The 22,123-nt window shown below is 53.9% G+C and overlaps 1 protein-coding gene across 1 annotated transcript in view; it reads left to right on the top strand.

The window, feature by feature from the left end:
* LOC116373372 (vacuolar protein sorting-associated protein 13B) overlaps positions 1–22,123 on the top strand; it is a gene marked incomplete at its 5' end in the record, with an annotated part of 130,288 nt that overhangs the window by 49,302 nt on the left and 58,863 nt on the right. Inside the window, one exon of the mRNA XM_031821907.1 lies at positions 6,159–6,283. Within this exon, the coding sequence (XP_031677767.1) occupies positions 6,159–6,283 (125 nt within the window). The remainder of the gene's footprint in view (positions 1–6,158; positions 6,284–22,123) is intronic.

A 22,123-nucleotide genomic window follows, 5' to 3' on the forward strand; every position in this document is an offset into this window, starting at 1 on the left:
TGTCCTCTCCTTTAGGTGGTTAACGCCAGAGACCTCCGTTTACAGCTCTGTCCTCTCCTTTAGGTGGTTAACGCCAGAGACCTCCGTTTACAGCTCTGTCCTCTCCTTTAGGTGGTTAACGCCAGAGACCTCCGTTTACAGCTCTGTCCTCTCCTTTAGGTGGTTAACGCCAGAGACCTCCGTTTACAGCTCTGTCCTCTCCTTTAGAGAACTTGCTAATCTTGTTCTTATTGTGTGTGTTTTCATTTGAATTCTGATTTCTAAATTAAAGACTGGAGATTGTTCATCAGCGTTCTGAAACTAGAAGTAGTTCAACATCATCTATGCATATTATCAGATAGTTGTAGCAGTTCTGGTTAGTTCAACACCATCTAGGATGTATATTATCAGATAGTTGTAGCAGTTCTGGTTAGTTCAACACCATCTAGGATGTATATTATCAGATAGTTGTAGCAGTTCTGGTTAGTTCAACACCATCTAGGATGTATATTATCAGATAGTTGTAGCAGTTCTGGTTAGTTCAACACCATCTATGTATATTATCAGATAGTTGTAGCAGTTCTGGTTAGTTCAACACCATCTAGGATGTATATTATCAGATAGTTGTAGCAGTTCTGGTTAGTTCAACACCATCTATGTATATTATCAGATAGTTGTAGCAGTTCTGGTTAGTTCAACACCATCTAGGATGTATATTATCAGATAGTTGTAGCAGTTCTGGTTAGTTCAACATCATCTATGTCTATTATCAGATAGTTGTAACAGTTCTGGTTAGTTCAACACCATCTAGGATGTATATTATCATATAGGTGTAGCAGTTCTAGTTAGAAGGCTCTTTCTGTTTGTTGTAGGTCTATTTCTAGAGATAAAGATAGATACAGTTAAACAAGTCCTTTTTGAATAGAACAACTTCTACAATTTTAATGTTTTGCTTTGTGATTCTAAAATAGAACAGTAGAGATTCTAGAGTGTTTCTGTCAGCGTTCTGAGGATCCTGTTTAGTCTCCTGGTAGTTTGGCTGAGAGGACAGAGAGGTGTGTTGCTTCCAGTCTGAGTACCACTTCAGATAGCTGTTAATGATGCAGAACTCACCTCGTTCACATTCACCATCTGGTTGTCATTGTATATGCCAATAATAACAGTAGTTTCTAATGAGGAACCATTCCTCACTACCTCTATCTCTCTGTCTCTCTCTGTCTCTCTCTCTCTCTCTCTCTCTCTCTCTCTCTCTCTCTCTCTCTCTCTCTCTCTGTCTCTCTCTCTCTGTCTCTGTCTCTGTCTCTCCTCTCTATCTCTGTCTCTCTCTCTCTCTGTCTCTCTCTCTCTCTCTGTCTCTCTGTCTCTCTCTGTCTCTCTCTCTCTCTCTGTCTCTCTCTCTGTCTCTCTCTCTCTCTCTCTCTCTGTCTCTCCTCTCTATCTCTGTCTCTCTCTCTCTCTGTCTCTCTCTGTCTCTCTATCTCTCTCTCTCTCTGTCTCTCTCTCTCTCTGTCTCTCTGTCTCTCTCTCTCTCTCTCTCTCTGTCTCTCTCTCTCTCTCTCTCTCTCTCTCTGTCTCTCTCTCTCTCTCTCTGTCTCTCTCTCTCTTGAGCACGCTCAGCAAGGGATGCTTCTGGTACTTGACTTCTTTATGACCGTAAAGTATTTCGGTTTGATTTCTAGTTGAACTCCCAGGTCTCAGAGTGGAAGACTAGACATGTGTTCTCGGGAAGATCTAGATGCCTCCCACTGCCCTGAGAGAGTGCTGTTACTGTGAGTGGTAACCCCCTGATCTTAACCTCTTGGTTAGGAAGCCAGTAATGCTTCTCTGTGGTGCTTTAAAGCCAGGATGTAATGGAGCTGTATCTAATGGACTCTGTCCTGGTCTCTTTCTGGTGTTTTTCTAAGACCTGGATGTTTGCCAGGCACACTGTCAGTCCTTATCTTACAGCCAGGGTCACAGAGAGGTTAATGTTTGGCCCATGGGTGGTCAGACCTACCCATGCAGACCCATTTAACCTCATAGCCACCTCTCCTGGTCAGACAGACCTGAGGACCTGAGACTATAGGACCATAGCCACCTCTCCTGGTCAGACAGACCTGAGGGTCTCAGAACCCGGGACTACAGGACCATAGCCACCTCTCCTGGTCAGACAGACCTGAAGGTCTGGGACTATAGGACCATAGCCAGCTCTCCTGGTCAGACAGACCTGAGGACCTGGGACTATAGGACCATAGCCAACTCTCCTGGTCAGACAGACCTGAGGACCTGGGACTATAGGACCATAGCCACCTCTCCTGGTCAGTCAGACCTGAAGGTCTCAGGACCCGGGACTATAGGACCATAGCCACCTCTCCTGGTCAGACAGACCTGAGGACCTGGGACTATAGGACCATAGCCACCTCTCCTTGTCAGACAGACCTGAGGACCTGGGACTATAGGACCATAGCCAGCTCTCCTGGTCAGACAGACCTGAGGACCTGGGACTATAGGACCATAGCCACCTCTCCTTGTCAGACAGACCTGAGGACCTGGGACTATAGGACCATAGCCATCTATCCTGGTCAGACAGACCTGAGGACCTGGGACTATAGGACCATAGCCACCTCTCCTGGTCAGACAGACCTGAAGGTCTCAGGACTAATACTTAGCCACTCTGACTACATTCTGGTCCGGTTTCCCAGATCCATACTAAGCCACTCTGACTACATTCTGGTCCAGTTTCCCAGATCCATACTAAGCCTCTCTGACTACATTCTGGTCCAGTTTCCCAGATCCATACTAAGCCTCTCTGACTACATTCTGGTCCAGTTTCCCAGATCCATACTAAGCCTCTCTGACTACATTCTGGTCCAGTTTCCCAGATCCATACTAAGCCTCTCTGACTAAATTCTGGTCCGGTTTCCCAGATCTATACTTAGCCTGTGTGTATCAGGGCAGGTCTATGTGTATAAGGCCATTCTATGTGTATCAGGGCTGGTCTATGTGTATCAGGGCAGGTCTATGTGTATCAGGGCAGGTCTATGTGTATCAGGGCAGGTCTATGTGTATCAGGGCAAGTCTATGTGTGTGTAAGGGCAGGTCTGTGTGTATCAGGGCAAGTCTATGTGTGTGTAAGGGCAGGTCTGTGTGTGTAAGGGCAGGTCTATGTGTATCAGGGCAGGTCTATGTGTATCAGGGCAGGTCTATGTGTATCAGGGCAGGTCTATGTGTATCAGGGCAGGTCTATGTGTATCAGGGCAGGTCTATGTGTGTATAAGGGCAGGTCTATGTGTATCAGGGCAGGTCTATGTGTATCAGGGCAGGTCTATGTGTATCAGGGCAGGTCTATGTGTATCAGGGCAGGTCTATGTGTATCAGGGGCAGGTCTATGTGTGTATAAGGGCAGGTCTATGTGTATCAGGGCAGGTCTATGTGTATCAGGGCAGGTCTATGTGTATCAGGGCAGGTCTATGTGTGTATCAGGGCAGGTCTATGTGTATCAGGGCAGGTCTATGTGTGTATAAGAGCAGGTCTATGTGTGTATCAGGGCAGGTCTATGTGTATCAGGGCAGGTCTATGTGTATCAGGGCAGGTCTGTGTGTATCAGGGCAGGTCTATGTGTATCAGGGCAGGTCTGTGTGTATCAGGGCAGGTCTGTGTGTATCAGGGCAGGTCTATGTGTATCAGGGCAGGTCTGTGTGTATCAGGGCAGGTCTATGTGTATCAGGGCAGGTCTATGTGTATCAGGGCAGGTCTATGTGTATCAGGGCAGGTCTGTGTGTATCAGGGCAGGTCTATGTGTATCAGGGCAGGTCTATGTGTATCAGGGCAGGTCTGTTTGTATCAGGGCAGGTCTATGTGTATCAGGGCAGGTCTATGTGTATCAGGGCAGGTCTATGTCTATAAGGGCAGGTCTATGGTATCAGGGCAGGTCTATGTGTGTATCAGGGCAGGTCTGTGTGTATCAGGGCAGGTCTATGTGTATCAGGGCAGGTCTATGTGTATCAGGGCAGGTCTATGTGTATCAGGGCAGGTCTGTGTGTATCAGGGCAGGTCTATGTGTATCAGGGCAGGTCTATGTGTATCAGGGCAGGTCTGTGTGTATCAGGGCAGGTCTATGTGTATCAGGGCAGGTCTATGTGTATCAGGGCAGGTCTATGTGTATTAGGGCAGGTCTATGTGTATCAGGGCAGGTCTATGTGTGTATAAGGGCAGGTCTATGTGTATCAGGGCAGGTCTATGTGTATCAGGGCAGGTCTATGTGTATCAGGGCAGGTCTATGTGTGTATCAGGGCAGGTCTATGTCTATAAGGGCAGGTCTATGTGTATCAGGGCAGGTCTATGTGTGTATCAGGGCAGGTCTGTGTGTATAAGGGCAGGTCTATGTGTATCAGGGCAGGTCTATGTGTATCAGGGCAGGTCTATGTGTATCAGGGCAGGTCTGTGTGATCAGGGCAGGTCTATGTGTATCAGGGCAGGTCTAAGTGTATCAGGGCAGGTCTATGTGTATCAGGGCAGGTCTATGTGTATCAGGGCAGGTCTGTGGTGTATCAGGGCAGGTCTGTGTGTATCAGGGCAGGTCTATGTGTATCAGGGCAGTCTATGTGTATCAGGGCAGGTCTATGTGTGTAATCAGGGCAGGTCTGTGTGTATCAGGGCAGGTCTATGTGTATCAGGGCAGGTCTATGTGTATCAGGGCAGGTCTATGTGTATCAGGGCAGGTCTATGTGTGTATCAGGGCAGGTCTATGTGTATCAGGGCAGGTCTATGTGTATCAGGGCAGGTCTATGTGTGTATCAGGGCAGGTCTATGTGTGTATCAGGGCAAGGTCTATGTGTATCAGGGCAGGTCTATGTGTATCAGGCAGGTCTATGTGTATCAGGGCAGGTCTATGTGTGTATCAGGGCAGGTCTATGTGTATCAGGGCAGGTCTATGTGTATCAGGGCAGGTCTATGTGTATCAGGGCAGGTCTATGTGTGTATCAGGGCAGGTCTGTGTGTATCAGGGCAGGTCTATGTGTATCAGGGCAGGTCTATGTGTATCAGGGCAGGTCTATGTGTATCAGGGCAGGTCTGTGTGTATCAGGGCAGGTCTATGTGTATCAGGGCAGGGTCTATGTGTATCAGGGGCAGGTCTATGTGTATCAGGGCAGGTCTATGTGTATCAGGGCAGGTCTATGTGTATCAGGGCAGGTCTATGTGTGTATCAGGGCAGGTCTGTGTACTTCCTGCTACTACCAGCTGCTGGCCCCGTTGCTGTTGTCACAGCTGGACCCCAGTCAGAGTCTAATAGAGCTAATACAACATATTAAAGATGGCCGCCTCTAGTCCACATGACGGGTCAAATATTACTGTAGGCGACCCGTACGTAAACACAGTGTGTAACGGAGCATGGGTAATGAGGCTGTGATTAATAGGCATGCGGGTCAGTCAGAGACACCCTGTTGTGATTGGCTGGTCTGTAATCCTCTCTGTGATTGGCTGGATTACTGAGTCATGGTGTTGGGGTGAAGGCATTCCTGAAGCTGTCAGTAGAACCCGCCCACTCTCATATCTAAATATTGACTGGCCTGTAATCCTCTCTGTGATTGGCTGGATTACTGAGTCATGTGTTGGGGTGAAGGCATTCCTGAAGCTGTCAGTAGACCCCGCCCACTAATGACAGGCATTTGGTCAGAGTAGGAGTCTGAAACATGGCTGTTTATGAAAGACTAGATATGAGACAGACTACTGATCATTGTTCTCACTCTCTCTCACTTGTGTCTCTCTCTCTGTCTCTCTGTTTCTCTCTCCTCTCTCTCTCTCTCTCTCTCTCTCTCTCTCTCTCTCTCTCTCTCTCTCTCTCACTGTGTCTCTCTCTCTCTCTCTCTCACTGTGTCTCTCTCTCTCTCTCTCTCTCACTGTGTCTCTCTCTCTCTCTCTCTCACTGTGTCTCTCTCTCTCTCTCTCTCACTGTGTCTCTCTCTCTCACTGTTGTCTCTCTCTCTCTCTCTCTCTCTCTCTCTCTCTCACTGTGTCTGTCTCTCGCTCTCTCTCTCTCTCTCTCTCTCTCTCTCTCTCGCTCTCTCACTGTCTCTCTGTCTCTCTCTCACTCTCTCTCTCTCCCTCCTCTAGGTCATATTATGTCTATATACTGTGTTGTCTCTCCCTCCTCTAGGTCATATTATGTCTATATACAGTGTTGTCTCTCCCTCCTCTAGGTGTTTGGAGTCCAGGCTGGTTTGACCTGTCTGGACAGTACAGGCGGTTTCCTCCCTCTGTCCCCTCTCATCCCTTCCTTCAGTACAGCCCTCTATGGCAAGCTGCTCCAGATGCCTCAGTACTGGTGAGTACCGCTACTCTGATGTAGTCATGTTTGGAAGTGTTTATGTAGGTATCTTCTACCTGGTGTTCAAGGTGCTTCGGTATGTAGGGGGACAGGAACTCACCTCATCCACTACCAGTGTGGAGAAACCACCTGGGTGATGCCAAGGTTGTTGGCTAGATGGGGTGTTGGCTAGACGGGGTGTGGGCTAGACAGGGGTGTTGGCTAGACGGGGTGCTGGCTAGACGGGGTGCGGGCTAGACGGGGTGTGGGCTAGACAGGGTGTTGGCTAGACGGGTGTGGGCTAGACAGGGTGTGGCTAGACAGGGTGTGGGCTAGACGGGGTGTGGGCTTAGACAGGGTGTGGGGCTAGACAGGGTGTGGGCTAGACAGGGGTGTGGGCTAGACAGGGTGTGGGCTAGACAGGGTGTGGGCTAGACAGGGTGTTGGCTAGACGGGGTGTGGGTAGACAGGGTGTGGGCTAGACAGGGTGTGGGCTAGACAGGGTGTGGGCTAGACAGGTGTGGTGGCTAGACAGGGTGTGGGCTAGACAGGGTGTGGGCTAGACAGGGTGTGGGCTAGACAGGGTGCTGGCTAGACAGGGTGTGGGCTAGACGAGGTGCTGGCTAGACGGGGTGTGGATGAGCTGCCTGTAGTCTTGGTTTGGGGGGATACAGATAGATGGATGAGCTGCCTGTAGTCTTTGTTGTGGGGATACAGATAGATGGATGAGCTGCTGTAGTCTGGTTTGGGAATACAGAGAGATGGATGAGCATGCCTGTAGTCTTGGTTTGGGGAATACAGAGAAATGGATGAGCTGCCTCTAGTCTTGGTTTGGGGGGTACAGAGAGATGGATGAGCTGCCTGTAGTCTTGGTTTGGGAGGTACAGAGAGATGGACTAGTGCCTGTATAGTCTTGGTTTGGGGGGTACAGAGATATGGATGAGCTGCCTGTAGTCTTGGTTTGGGGGGTACAGAGAGATGGATGAGCTGCCTGTAGTCTTGGTTTGGGAGGTACAGAGAGATGGATGAGCTGCCTGTAGTCTTGGTTTGGGAGGTACAGAGAGATGGATGAGCTGCCTGTAGTCTTGGTTTGGGGGGTACAGAGAGATGGATGAGCTGCCTGTAGTCTTGGTTTGGGGGTACAGAGAGATGGATGAGCTGCCTGTAGTCTTGGTTTGGGAGGTACAGAGAGATGGATGAGCTGCCTGTAGTCTTGGTTTGGGGGGTACAGAGATATGGATGAGCTGCCTGTAGTCTTGGTTTGGGGGGTACAGAGAGATGGATGAGCTGCCTGTAGTCTTGGTTTGGGAGGTACAGAGAGATGGATGAGCTGCCTGTAGTCTTGGTTTGGGAGGTACAGAGAGATGGATGAGCTGCCTGTAGTCTTGGTTTGGGGGGTACAGAGAGATGGATGAGCTGCCTGTAGTCTTGGTTTGGGGGGTACAGAGAGATGGATGAGCTGCCTGTAGTCTTGGTTCTGGTTGGGAGGTACAGAGAGATGATGAGCTGCCTGTAGTCTGGTTTGGGGGGGTACAGAGAGATGATGAGCTGCCTGTAGTCTTGGTTTTGGGAGGTACAGAGAGATGGATGAGCTGCCTGTAGTCTGGTTGGGGGGGGTACAGAGAGATGGATGAGCTGCCTGTAGTCTTGGTTTGGGGGGTACGAGAGAGGATGAGATGCCTGTAGTCTTGGTTTGGGGGGTACAGAGCGATGGATGAGCTGCTGTAGTCTTGGTTTGGGGAGGGGGTTACAGAGAGATGGATGAGCTGCCTGTAGTCTGGTTTGGGGGGTACAGAGAGAGGATGAGCTGCCTGTAGTCTTGGTTTGGGGGATACAGATAGATGGCTGAGCTGCCTGTAGTCTTGGTTTGTGGGGGTACAGAGAGATGATGAGCTGCCCTGTAGTCTTGGTTTGGGGAATACAGAGAGATGGATGATTTATGAGCTGCCTTAGTCTTGGTTTGGGGGGTACAGAGAGATGGATTGAGCTGCCTGTAGTCTTGGTTTGGGGGATACAGATAGGATGGCTGAGCTGCTGTAGTCTTGGTTGGGGGGGTACAGAGAGATGGATGAGCTGCCTGTAGTCTTGGTGTGGGGGGTACAGAGAGATGGATGAGCTGCCTGTAGTCTCTGGTTTGGGGGGTACAGAGAGATGGATGGAGCTGCCTGTAGTCTTGGTTTGGGGGGGGTAACAGAGAGATGGATGAGCTGCCTGTAGTCTTGGTTGGGGGGGTACAGCAGAGATGTGATGAGCTGCCTGTAGTCTTGGGTTGGGGGGGTACAGAGAGATGGATGAGCTGCCTGTAGTCTTGGTTTGGGGGGTACGAGAGATGGATGAGCTGCCCTGTAGTCTTGGTTGGGGGGTGGGGGGAAGTACAGAGAGATGGATGAGCTGCTGTAGTCTGGTTTGGGGGGGTACAGAGAGATGGATGAGCTGCCTGTAGGCTTGGTTTGGGGGGAAAAACCCAATCACACGGTCATCACATCAGGAAGTGCTGCTGTACCAGTGTCTCAGATGGTTAGGAAATCAACCACAGCATCAACAAGGTATTTACCATCTAACAGGTCCCTTTATTTAAACCAGATGTGGGAGGCTAGGCTGCAGGCAGGCCTTTGTGGTGCTAGAGGAGAGGGGAGTGGTGGGGGAGAGGGGAGGAGGGGAGAGGAGAGGAGAGGAGAGGGAGGAAGGAGAGGGAGAGGGAGAAGGGGAGAGGGGAGGGGAGGCTAGGCTGCAGGCAGGCCTTTGTGGTGCTAGAGGAGAGGGGAGAGGTGGGGAGAGGGGAGGAGGGGAGGGAGGAGGGGGGGAGAGGGAGGAGAGGAGGGGGAAGAGGGGAGAGGAGAGGGGAGGAGGGTAGAAGGGGAGAGGGTAGAAGGGGAGAGGGGAGGCCGCAGGCAGGCCTTTGTGGTGCTAGAGGAGGGGGGAGGGTAGAGGGGGGGGAGGTAGAGGGAGGAGGGGAGAGGGAGGAGGGAGAGGGGAGAAGGAGGAGGAGGGGAGAGGGAGGAGGGGTGGGGAAGAGAGGAGAGGAGGGGGAGAGGAGGGAAGGAGTGGAGAGGATAGGGGGGAGGAGAGGGGAGAGGTGGGGGAGGAGGAGGAGAGTGGGAGAGGAGAGATGGGGGAGAGGAGGGAGGATGGGAGGGGAGGGGAGAGGGAGAGGGGAGGAGGAGAGGGAGAGGGGAGGAGGAGAGGTGGGGAGGTGAGGGGGGAGGTAGTAGAGGGGATGGGAGAGGAGGAGGAGAGTGGGAGAGAGAGGTGGGGAGGAGAGGGAGAGGGGAGGGGAGAGGTGGGGGAGGAGAGGGGAGGAGAGGAGGAGAGGTGGGGAGGTGAGGAGGGAGGAGTAGAGGGGAGGGAGAGGAGGGGGGAGAGGTGGGAGAGAGGTGGGGAGGAGAGGGGGAGGGAAGGAGAGCAGAGGGGGAGGGAAGGATGAGAGGGGAGAGGTGGGGGAGGTGAGGGGAGGAGGAGTAGAGGGGAGGGAGAGGAGTAAACATAAACACGGGAGATGAAAGTCTACTGCTCTGACTGTGTCCTTCACAGAACATCTGGCCCTCCTCTCTCTCACACACACACACACACACACACACCTTGCAGTAATGTAAGTGCGTCTGTTAAGTACTGTAAGTGAGTCTGTTAAAGCTGCTATCCTGGGAATCCATTCTGTTCAATTAGTTTGGCTTTAAACATGTCAGACTCTGAGAGGGCTGCATGTGGTATAGTCTTTTCTCTACAGGCAGGCGGGCAGACGCAGACAGACAGACAGACAGACAGACAGACAGACAGACAGACAGACAGACAGGAGACAGACAGACAGACAGGACAGACAGGCAGCAGACAGACAGACAGACAGACAGACAGACAGGCAGGCAGACAGACAGACAGACAGACAGACAGCAGACAGACAGGCAGACAGAAGACAGACGACAGCAGACAGACAGACAGACAGACAGAGACAGACAGACAGACAGACAGACAGACAGACAGACAGACAGACAGACAGGCAGCAGTGAGAGAACAGGGAGCCGTCTGAAAGCTGAGGCAGTGAGAACCACAGAGCCTGAGAGGGCTGCATGTGGTATAGTCTTTCTCTACAGGCAGGCAGGCAGACAGACAGACAGACAGGCAGACAGACAGACAGACAGGCAGACAGGCAGACAGACAGACAGACAGACAGACAGACAGACAGACAGAAGGACAGACAGACAGGACAGGCAGGCAGGCAGGCAGACAGGCACAGGCAGACAGGCAGGCAGGCAGGCAGGCAGGCAGGCAGGCAGGCAGGCAGACAGACAGACAGACAGACAGACAGACAGACAGACAGACAGCAGTGAGAGAACAGGGAGCCGTCTGAAAGCTGAGGCAGTGAGAACCACAGAGCCTGGCCCCTATTCCCTCAGCTTTCTATTCTCTCTGGTCCTAATAAGAGACAGGCTGGTTGACTGGTTGACGGGCTGGCTGACTGGTTGGCTGACTGACTGGCTGGTTGGCTGGCTGACTGACTGACTGGTTGGCTGGCTGACTGACTGGCTGGCTAGCTGGTTGGCTGACTGGCTGGCTGGCTGACTGGCTGGCTGACTGGCTGGCTGGCTGGCTGACTGGCTGGTTAGCTGGCTAGCTGGCTGGTTGGCTGGCTGACTGGCTGGTTGGCTGGCTGGCTGGTTAGCTGGCTAGCTGGCTGGTTGGCTGGTTGGCTGTGTGTTTGATCTGCAGGCCGGGTTACTTCTGTACTCTATTCTGGTTCAGAGGGGTTTAGTTGAATGTGGAAGACACATTTCAGTTGAATGCATTAGGTTGTACAAGGTGTGTGTATATATCCTCTCTGTTCTGCTACTTAAAAGGGGATTCAGATGTCAAATTGATTTTTGGTTTTCTTTCTGACAATCACTATGTTTCTGATCTCAGGAGTCTGGTGTGAGATCAATGACCTCCTGGAGTTTTAGGCAGGGGAACGCAGGGATCTGATCTCAGGAGTCTGGTGTGAGATCAATGACCTCCTGGAGTTTTAGGCAGGGGAACGCAGGGATCTGATCTCAGGAGTCTGGTGTGAGATCAATGACCTCTAGGGAACGAGCAGGGATCTGATCTAGGAGTGGGGTCTGGTGTGAGATCAATGACCTCCTGGGGAACGCAGGGATCTGATCTCAGGAGTCTGGTGTGAGATCAATGACCTCCTGGGGAACGCAGGGATCTGATCTCAGGAGTCTGGTGTGAGATCAATGACCTCCTGGGGAACGCAGGGATCTGATCTCAGGAGTCTGGTGTGAGATCAATGACCTCCTGGGGAACGCAGGGATTTGATCTCAGGAGTCTGGTGTGAGATCAATGACCTCCTGGGAAAGCAGGGATCTGATCTCAGGAGTCTGGGTGTGAGATCAATGACCTCCAGGGGAACGCAGGGATCTGATCTGTCAGGATTATTTCTGCCTCGTCTTCTTCGTCTGGTTCATGTAGCGTTGTTTCCCCCAACNTGACTGGTTGGCTGGCTGACTGACGCGCTAGCTTGTTGCTGACTGGCTGGCTGGCTGACTGGCTGGCTGACTGGCTGTGCTGGCGCTGACTGGTGGTTAGCTGGCTAGCTGGCTGTTGGCTGGCTACTGGCTGGTGGCGGCTGGCTGGTTAGCTGGCTAGCTGGCTGGTTGCTGGTTGGCTGTGTGTTTGATCTGCAGGCCGGGTTACTTCTGTACTCTATTCTGGTTCAGAGGGGTTTAGTTGAATGTGAAGACACATTTCAGTGAATGCATTTAGGTTGTACAAGGTGTGTGTATATATAATATATATATATATATTTATTCTCCTCTCTGTTTGCTACTTAAAAGGGGATTCAGAGTCAAAATTGTTTTGGTTTTCTTTCTGACAATCACTATGTTTCTGATCTCAGGAGTCTGTGGTGAGATCAATGACCTCCTGGAGTTTTAGGCAGGGGAACGCAGGGATCTGATCTCAGGAGTCTTGGTGTGAGATCAATGACCTCCTGGAGTTTTAGGCAGGGGAACGCAGGGATCTGATCTCAGGAGTCTGGTGTGAGATCAATGACCTCTAGGGGAACGCAGGGATCTGATCTCAGGAGTCTGGTTTGAGATCAATGACCTCCTGGGGAACGCAGGGATCTGATCTCAGGAGTCTGGTGTGAGATCAATGACCTCCTGAACGCAGGGATCTGATCTCAGGAGTCTGGTGTGGAGTCAATGACCTCCTTGGGGAACGCAGGATCTGATCTCAGGAGTCTGGTGTGAGATCAATGACCTCCTGGGGAACGCAGGAGGGATTTGACTAGGAGTCTGGTGTGGAGATCAATGACCTCCTGGGGAACGCAGGGATCTGATCTCAGGAGTCTGGTGTGAGATCAATGACCTCCAGGGAACGCAGGGATCTGATCTGTCAGGATTATTTCTGCCTCGTCTTCTTCGTCTGGTTCATTGTAGCGTTGTTCCCCCAACACGTTGGAGGTCGTAATATATTGATGTTTGTCTTGGGAACGTCTTCAACACGTGATGTTAAGTGGGGGAGGAGAGGGGGGAGAGGAGAGGTGGGGAGAGGAGAGGTGGGGGAGGGAGAGGTGGGGGAGAGGAGAGGTGGGGGAGAGGAGAGGTGGGGGAGAGGAGAGGTGGGGGGAGAGGAGAGGTGGGGGGAGAGGTTGGGGGGAGAGGAGAGGGAGGAGAGGTGGGGGGAGGAGAGAGGTGGGGGAGAGAGAGGGGGGGAGAGGAGAGGAGAGTGGGGAGAGAGAGGAGAGGTGGGGAGAGGAGAGGTGGGGAGAGGAGAGGTGGGGGAGAGGAGAGGTGGGGGAGAGAGAGGTGGGGGAGAGGAGAGGTGGGGGAGAGGGAGCTGGGGGAGAGGAGAGGTGGGGGAGAGGAGAGAGAGGTGGGGGAGAGGAGAGGTGGGGGAGGGAGAGGAGAGGTGGGAGAGGAGAGAGAGGAGAGGTGGGGGAGAGGAGAGGTGGGGGAGAGGAGAGGAGAGGTGGGGAGAGGAGAGGAGAGGTGGGGGAGAGGAGAGGAGAGGTGGGGAGAGGAGAGAGAAGGTGGGAGAGGAGAGGAGAGGTGGGGAGAGGAGAGGAGAGGTGGGGGAGAGGAGAGGTTGGGGAAGAGGAGAGGTGGGGAGAGGAGAGGTGGGGGAGAGGAGAGGTGGGGGAGAGGAGAGGGGGGGAGAGGAGAGGAGAGGTGGGGAGAGGAGAGGTGGGGAGAGAGAGAGAGGAGAGGTGGGAGAGGAGAGGAGAGGTGGGGGGAGAGGAGAGGGAGGTGGGGGAGAGGGAGGAGAGGTGGGGGAGAGGAGAGGTGGGGGGAGAGGAGAGGAGAGGTGGGGGAGAGGAGAGGAGGGTGGGGAGGAGAGGTGGTGGGGGAGAGGAGAGGTGGGGGAGAGGAGAGGTGGGGGAGAGGAGAGGGGGGAGTCCTCCGGAACATGTCATGTTCTGTTTGCTGAAATAAGCAGCTCCTCCAAGCAGCTCCTCCAAGCAGCTCCTCCAAGCAGCTCCTCCCCTCCACGCAGCTCCTCCACGCAGCTCCTCCAAGCAGCTCCTCCAAGCAGCTCCTCCAAGCAGCTCCTCCAAGCAGCTCCTCCACGCAGCTCCTCCAAGCAGCTCCTCCAAGCAGCTCCTCCAAGCAGCTCCTCCACGCAGCTCCTCCAAGCAGCTTCCTCCAAGCAGCTCCTCCAAGCAGCTCCTCCACGCAGCTCCTCCACGCAGCTCTCCACGCAGCTCCTCCAAGCAGCTCCTCCACGCAGCTCCTCCACGCAGCTCCTCCACGCAGCTCCTCCACGCAGCTCCTCCAAGCAGCTCCTCCACGCAGCTCCTCCAAGCAGCTCCTCCAAGCAGCTCCTCCAAGCAGCTCCTCCCAAGCAGCTCCTCCAAGCAGCTCCTCCAAGCAGCTCCTCCAAGCAGCTCCTCCAAGCAGCCTGTCACTCCTTCTCTAGGAAATATGGAAAGGAAAGTGAAATCCCAGGCTGTGTGTTTTGGAGGGAAACTTAGCCGTGAGTTCTCAGGTTGCTGTCTCAATCTACGCTCACTTTATGCAGATATACAGAATCAACTTTTCCATTACTAGAGAGATGGAAGATGGATGGGAGGGAATGAGGATGGGTGGGAGGGAATGAGGATGGATGGGAGGGAATGAGGATGGATGGAATGAAGATGGATGGGAGGGAATGAGGATGGATGGGAGGGAATGAGGATGGATGGGAGGGAATGATGATGGATGGGAGGGAATGAGGATGGGATGGAGGGAATGAGGATGGATGGGAGGGAATGAGGATGGATGGAATGAAGATGGATGGGAGGGAATGAGGATGGATGGGAGGGAATGAGGATGGATGGGAGGGAATGAGGATGGATGGGAGGGAATGAGGATGGATGGGAGGGAATGAGGATGGGATGGAGGGAATGAGGATGGATGGGAGGGAATGAGGATGGATGGGAGGGAATGAGGATGGATGTAATGAAGATGGATGGGAGGGAATGAGGATGGATGGAGGGAATGAGGATGGATGGGAGGGAATGATGATGGATGGGAGGGAATGAGGATGGATGGAGGGAATGAGGATGGATGGAGGGAATGAGGATGGATGGGAGGGAATGAGGATGGATGGGAGGGAATGAGGATGGATGGAGGGAATGAGGATGGATGGATGGAATGAGGATGGATGGAGGGAACGAAGATGGATGGAGGGAACGAAGATGGATGGAGGGAATGAGGATGGATGGAATGAGGATGGATGGAGAGAACGAAGATGGATAGAGGGAGGGAATGAAGATGGATGGATGGAACGAATATGGATGGAGAGAACGAAGATGGATAGAGGGAGGGAATGAAGATGGATGGATGGAATGAAGATGGAAGGAGGGAACGAAGATGGATGGATGGAACGAAGATGGATGGAGGGAATGAAGATGGAAGGAGGGAACGAAGACTGAGGGAGGGAATGAAGATGGATGGAACGAAGATGGATGGATGGAAGGTAGAAAACATATCTGTTGGTTGATTCAGTGTTAACACTGAGTGCTGATGGAAGAGAGGCGAGGAGAGAGAGGGAGATGATGTCACCTCAACAACCCTCTGGAGTGCTGTGTTGGACCATGTGACCATGGAGAGGGGACGTGCCATGTGACCATGGCGATTTGGAGAGGCACAAGCCATCCCCAATAGAGATATATGAAACGTTAGAGAGGTGTTGTAATAGAATTGGTATGACAGAAGCCTATGACACCATGACACCACCAGGACGCCACCAGGACGCCACATGGAGCAGAGAGATTCCCTTCTCACCGCAGGACTCACACACTGGGCCTCGACATGTCATGGCAGTCAACGATGACACAGGACGCCACCACCAGGACACCACCACCAGGACACCACCACCAAGATGCCACCACCAGGACACCACCACCAGGACACCAGGTTCCTCTCCTTCTCACCGCAGGACTCACACACTGGGCCTGGACATGTCATGGCAGTCAACGATGACACAGGACACCACCACCAGGACGCCACCACCAGGACACCACCACCAGGACACCACCACCAGGACACCACCACCAGGACACCACCACCAGGACACCACCACCAGGACGCCACCACCAGGACGCCACCACCAGGACACCAGGTTCCTCTCCTTCTCACCGCAGGACTCACACACTGGGCCTGGACATGTCATGGCAGTCAACGATGACACAGGACACCACCACCAGGACGCCACCACCAGGACACCACCAGGACGCCACCACCAGGACACCACCACCAGGACACCACCACCAGGACACCACCACCAGGACGCCACCACCAGGACGCCAGTCAACGATGACACAGGACACCACCACCAGGACGCCACCACCAGGACGCCAGTCAACGATGACACAGGACGCCACCACCAGGACACCACCACCAGGACACCACCACCAGGACGCCAGTCAACGATGAATGAAACCGGACGCCACCACCAGGACACCACCACCAGGACGCCACCACCAGGACACCAGGTTCCTCTCCTTCTCACCGCAGGACTCACACACTGGGCCTGGACATGTCATGGCAGTCAACGATGACACAGGACACCACCACCAGGACGCCACCACCAGGACACCACCAGGACGCCACCACCAGGACACCACCACCAGGACGTCACCAGGACACCACCACCAGGACACCACCACCAGGACACCACCACCAGGACGCCACCACCAGGACACCACCACCAGGACGCCTGTGTCAACGATGACACAGGACGCCACCACCAGGACGCCACCAGGACACCACCACCAGGACACCACCACCAGGACGCCACCACCAGGACGCCACCACCAGGACACCACCACCAGGACGCCTGTGTCAACGATGACACAGGACGCCACCACCAGGACGCCACCAGGACACCACCACCAGGACACCACCACCAGGACGCCACCACCAGGACGCCACCACCAGGACGCCACCACCAGGACGCCACCACCAGGACACCACCACCAGGACACCACCAGGACACCACCACCAGGACACCACCACCAGGACGCCAGTCAACGATGACACAGGACACCACCACCAGGACGCCACCACCAGGACACCACCACCAGGACACCACCACCAGGACGCCACCAGAACACCACCACCAGGACACCACCACCAGGACACCACCACCAGGACGCCACCACCAGGACGCCACCACCAGGACGCCACCACCAGGACGCCACCACCAGGACGCCACCACCAGGACGCCAGTCAACGATGACACAGGACACCACCACCAGGACGCCACCACCAGGACGCCACCACCAGGGACGCCACCACCAGGACGCCACCACCAGGACGCCACCACCATGACGCCACCACCAGGACACCACCACCAGGACGTCACCAGGACACCACCACCAGGACACCACCACCAGGACGCCACCACCAGGACGCCACCACCAGGACGCCACCACCAGGACCCCACCACCTGGACGCCACCAGGACACCACCACCAGGACGCCAGTCAACGATGACACAGGACACCACCACCAGGACACCACCACCAGGACGCCAGTCAACGATGACACAGGACACCACCACCAGGACACCACCACCAGGACGCCAGTCAACGATGACACAGGACACCACCACCAGGACACCACCACCAGGACGCCAGTCAACGATGACACAGAGTAACAGGAAATATATTGATGTTACAGCCATGAAAAGAGCCTCGACCATAAAGCCCTGTCTCTAAAGGTCGTGACCCTGACTGAGGTCTTAATGACACGTGTCAACTGTTAGTCCCAGCAGTAATGCATCTGTCTCTATAGACCTTTCTCTGTCTTGGGACAGCGGTTAATTGTGTCTTGGCATCACCAGGGCTAATGTGTAACTGAAAGTGAGCGTTAAGCCCTGGTTAAACAGTAAACTAGCCTAGCTAACCCCCACTCAAGTCAATGAGGTTGAGGTTATTTAGTGGTTTCCATGGAGGGCCTGTAGATAAATAGCCTGGTAGAGAAACCGGTAGTTGTAATCAGGTAAATAGGACTGAGTGGTTAGCTCAACATCGTCACTCAGGAATTCTTATCATTCAGCACAGACTCAGAGACGCTGTAGAGTGGCCTCAGAGATAAGCATCGTTCTAATAACCAACCAGCTAACTACCACTGAGTTACCAACCTGCTAACTACCACTGAGGGAGTAACCAACCAGCTAACTACCACTGATAGAGTAACCAATCAGCTAACTACCACTGAGAGAGTAACCAACCAGCTAACAACCACTGAGGGAGTAACCAACCAGCTAACTACCACTGAGAGAGTAACCAACCAGCTAACTACCACTGAGAGAGTAACCAGCCAGCTAACTACCACTGAGAGAGTAACCAACCAGCTAACTACCACTGAGAGAGTAACCAACCAGCTAACCACCACTGAGTTACCAACCAGCTAACTACCACTGAGTTACCAACCTGCTAACTACCACTGAGGGAGTAACCAACCAGCTAACTACCACTGATAGAGTAACCAATCAGCTAACTACCACTGAGAGAGTAACCAACCAGCTAACAACCACTGAGGGAGTAACCAACCAGCTAACTACCACTGAGAGAGTAACCAGCCAGCTAACTCCCACTGAGAGAGTAACCAACCAGCTAACTACCACTGAGAGAGTAACCAACCAGCTAACTACCACTGAGAGAGTAACCAACCAGCTAACCACCACTGAGTTACCAACCAGCTAACTACCACTGAGTTACCAACCTGCTAACTACCACTGAGGGAGTAACCAACCAGCTAACTACCACTGAGAGAGTAACCAACCAGCTAACTACCACTGAGAGAGTAACAAACCAGCTAACTACCACTGAGAGAGTAACCAACCAGCTAACTACCGCTGAGAGAGTAACCAACCAGCTAACTACCGCTGAGAGAGTAACCAACCAGCTAACTACCACTGAGAGAGTAACAAACCAGCTAACTACCACTGAGAGAGTAACAAACCAGCTAACTACCACTGAGAGAGTAACAAACCAGCTAACTACCACTGAGAGAGTAACCAACCAGCTAACTACCACTGAGAGAGTAACCAACCAGCTAACCACCACTGAGAGAGTAACCAACCAGCTAACCACCACTGAGAGAGTAACCAACCAGCTAACCACCGCTGAGGGAGTAACCAACCAGCTAACCACCACTGAGAGAGTAACCAGTAGCACAGCAGTACCAGACAGTACCAGACAGCAGTACCAGACAGTAGTACCAGACAGTAGTACCAGAGCAGTACCAGACAGTAGTACCAGACAACAGTACCAGACAGTAGTACCAGAGCAGTACCAGACAGTAGTACCAGACAGTAGTACCAGACAGTAGTACCAGACAACAGTACCAGACAACAGTACCAGAGCAGTACCAGACAGTAGTACCAGACAACAGTACCATAGCCGTACCATAGCCGTACCAGACAGCAGTACCAGACAGCAGTACCAGACAGCAGTACCAGACAGTAGTACCAGACAGTAGTACCAGACAGTACCAGACAACAGTACCAGAGCCGTACCAGACAGTAGTGCCAGACAGTAGTCCCAGACAGTATCAGACAGCAGTACCAGACATTACCAGAGCAGTACCAGACAGTACCAGACAGTAGTACCAGACAACAGTACCAGACAGTACCAGACAACAGTACCAGAGCCGTACCAGACAGCAGTACCAGACAGTACCAGACAGCAGTACCAGACAACAGTACCAGAGCCGTACCAGACAGCAGTACCAGACAACAGTACCAGACAACAGTACCAGACAGCAGTACCAGACAACAGTACCAGAGCCGTACCAGACAGCCGTACTAGACAGTACCAGAGCCGTACCAGACAGTACCAGACAGTAGTACCAGACAACAGTACCAGACAGCAGTACCAGACAGTAGTACCAGACAACAGTACCAGAGCCGTACCAGAGCCGTACCAGACAGTACCAGACAACAGTACCAGAGCCGTACCAGACAGTACCAGACAGCCATACCAGACAGCAGTACCAGACAACAGTACCAGAGCCGTACTAGACAGTACCAGACAGCCGTACCAGACAGTAGTACCAGACAACAGTACCAGAGCCGTACCAGACAACAGTACCAGACAGTAGTACCAGACAACAGTACCAGACAGTACCAGAGCCGTACCAGACAACAGTACCAGACAGTAGTACCAGACAGTAGTACCAGACAACAGTACCAGAGCCGTACCAGACAACAGTACCAGAGCAATACCAGACAGCAGTACCAGACAACAGTACCAGACAGTACCAGAGGCGTACCAGACAGTAGTACCAGACAGTACCAGACAACAGAACCAGAGGCGTACCAGACAGCACCAAAGTCAACTTAATGTTTAATGAAAGGCAGCGTCTGGCCCTTCCGACTTCACCGAGACCCCGCCGAGACGACCAATTGGGACGGCTGTTAAACCTGTTAACCCTAATAAAATGGCTGCCTGTAAAATAAATGGAGGGGTTTAGGGGGATTGTGGGGGAAGTTGCCACCTGCATCAATCACACTGCCTGGCGGTTCTCCGGGTAGGAGGCTCGGCCACCTGACAGAAGCACATGGGTCTGGGGGAGCTGGGTCTGGGGAAGGTGGGGCTGGGGGAGCTGGGTCTGGGGAAGGTGGGGCTGGGGGAGCTGGGGCTGGGGGAGCTGTGTCGGGCTGGGGGAACTGGGTATGGGGAAGCTGGGGCTGGGGGGATCTGGGGGAGCTGGAGCTGGGGGAGCTAGGTCTAGGGCTGGGGAGCTGGGGCTGGGGGGTCTGGGGGAGCTGGAGCTGGGGGAGCTAGGTCTAGGGCTGGGGAGCTGGGGCTGGGGGGGTCTGGGGGAGCTGGAGCTGGGGGAGCTAGGTCTAGGGCTGGGGAGCTGGGGCTGGGGGGGTCTGGGGGAGCTGGAGCTGGGGGAGCTAGGTCTAGGGCTGGGGAGCTGGGGCTGGGGGAGCTGGGTCTGGGGGAGCTAGGTCTAGGGCTGGGGAGCTGGGGCTGGGGGAGCTGGGTCTGGGGGAGCTAGGTCTGGGGCTGGGGGAGCTGGGGCTGGGGGAGCTAGGTCTGGGGCTGGGGGAGCTGGGGCTGGGGGAGCTAGGTCTGGGGCTGGGGGAGCTGGGTCTGGGGGAGCTAGGTCTGGGGATGGGGGAGCTGGGGCTGGGGGAGCTAGGTCTGGGGCTGGGGGAGCTAGGTCTGGGGCTGGGGGAGCTAGGCCTGGGGCTGGGGGAGCTGGGGCTGGGGGAGCTGGGGATGGGGGAGCTGGAGCTGGGGGAGCTGGGGATGGGTGGAGCTAGGTTTGGGGCTGGGGGGAGCTAGGTCTGGGGCTGGAGGAGCTAGGTCTGGGGGAGCTAGGTCTGGGGCTGGGGGAGGTCTGGGGCCTGGGGGAGCTAGGTCTGGGGGAGCTGGGGTCTGGGGGAGCTGGGGTCTGGGGGAGCTGGGGTCTGGGGGAGCTAGGTCTGGGGCCTGGGGGAGCTAGGTCTGGGGGAGCTGGGGTCTGGGGGAGCTAGGTCTGGGTCTGGGAGGCTGGGCCCTTCAACCAGAGTGGTATGTTGTTGCGTCACAGACCATAATTCAGCGCCACACCAGCTTTAATGTGTCGTTTTTTAGCCGCTACGAGCCTCACAGAGATGCTTCTGGGGTCCGTTTCCTAAAGCGCCTGGAATTACAGCTGCAGGCTAGAAACATTCTGATGGACGCCACATTCCTCTGGGCGGAGCTTCACTTTGGGAGAATGACATCTCTTATTATAACGACTTAAAACATTATATTATATTATATAGGCTTAATGTTCTACAGTATCACCTGACTGACTGGTGGAGCTGGCCTGGCAGGATAACAGTATCACCTGACTGACTGGTGGAGCTGGCCTGACCTGGCAGGATAACAGTATCACCTGACTGACTGGTGGAGCTGGCCTGGCAGGATAACAGTATCACCTGACTGACTGATGGAGCTGGCCTGACCTGGCAGGATAACAGTATCACCTGACTGACTGATGGAGCTGGCCTGACCTGGCAGGATAACAGTATCACCTGACTGACTGATGGAGCTGGCCTGACCTGGCAGGATAACAGTATCACCTGACTGACTGGTGGAGCTGGCCTGACCTGGCAGGATAACAGTATCACCTGACTGACTGGTGGAGCTGGCCTGGCCTGGCAGGATAACAGTATCACCTGACTGACTGGTGGAGCTGGCCTGGCAGGATAACAGTATCACCTGACTGACTGATGGAGCTGGCCTGACCTGGCAGGATAACAGTATCACCTGACTGACTGGTGGAGCTGGCCTGACCTGGCAGGATAACAGTATCACCTGACTGACTGGTGGAGCTGGCCTGACCTGGCAGGATAACAGTATCACCTGACTGACTGGTGGAGCTGACCTGGCAGGATAACAGTATCACCTGAC

Source organism: Oncorhynchus kisutch, unplaced genomic scaffold, assembly GCF_002021735.2.
Source record: "Oncorhynchus kisutch isolate 150728-3 unplaced genomic scaffold, Okis_V2 scaffold4031, whole genome shotgun sequence".
NCBI lineage: Eukaryota > Metazoa > Chordata > Actinopteri > Salmoniformes > Salmonidae > Oncorhynchus > Oncorhynchus kisutch.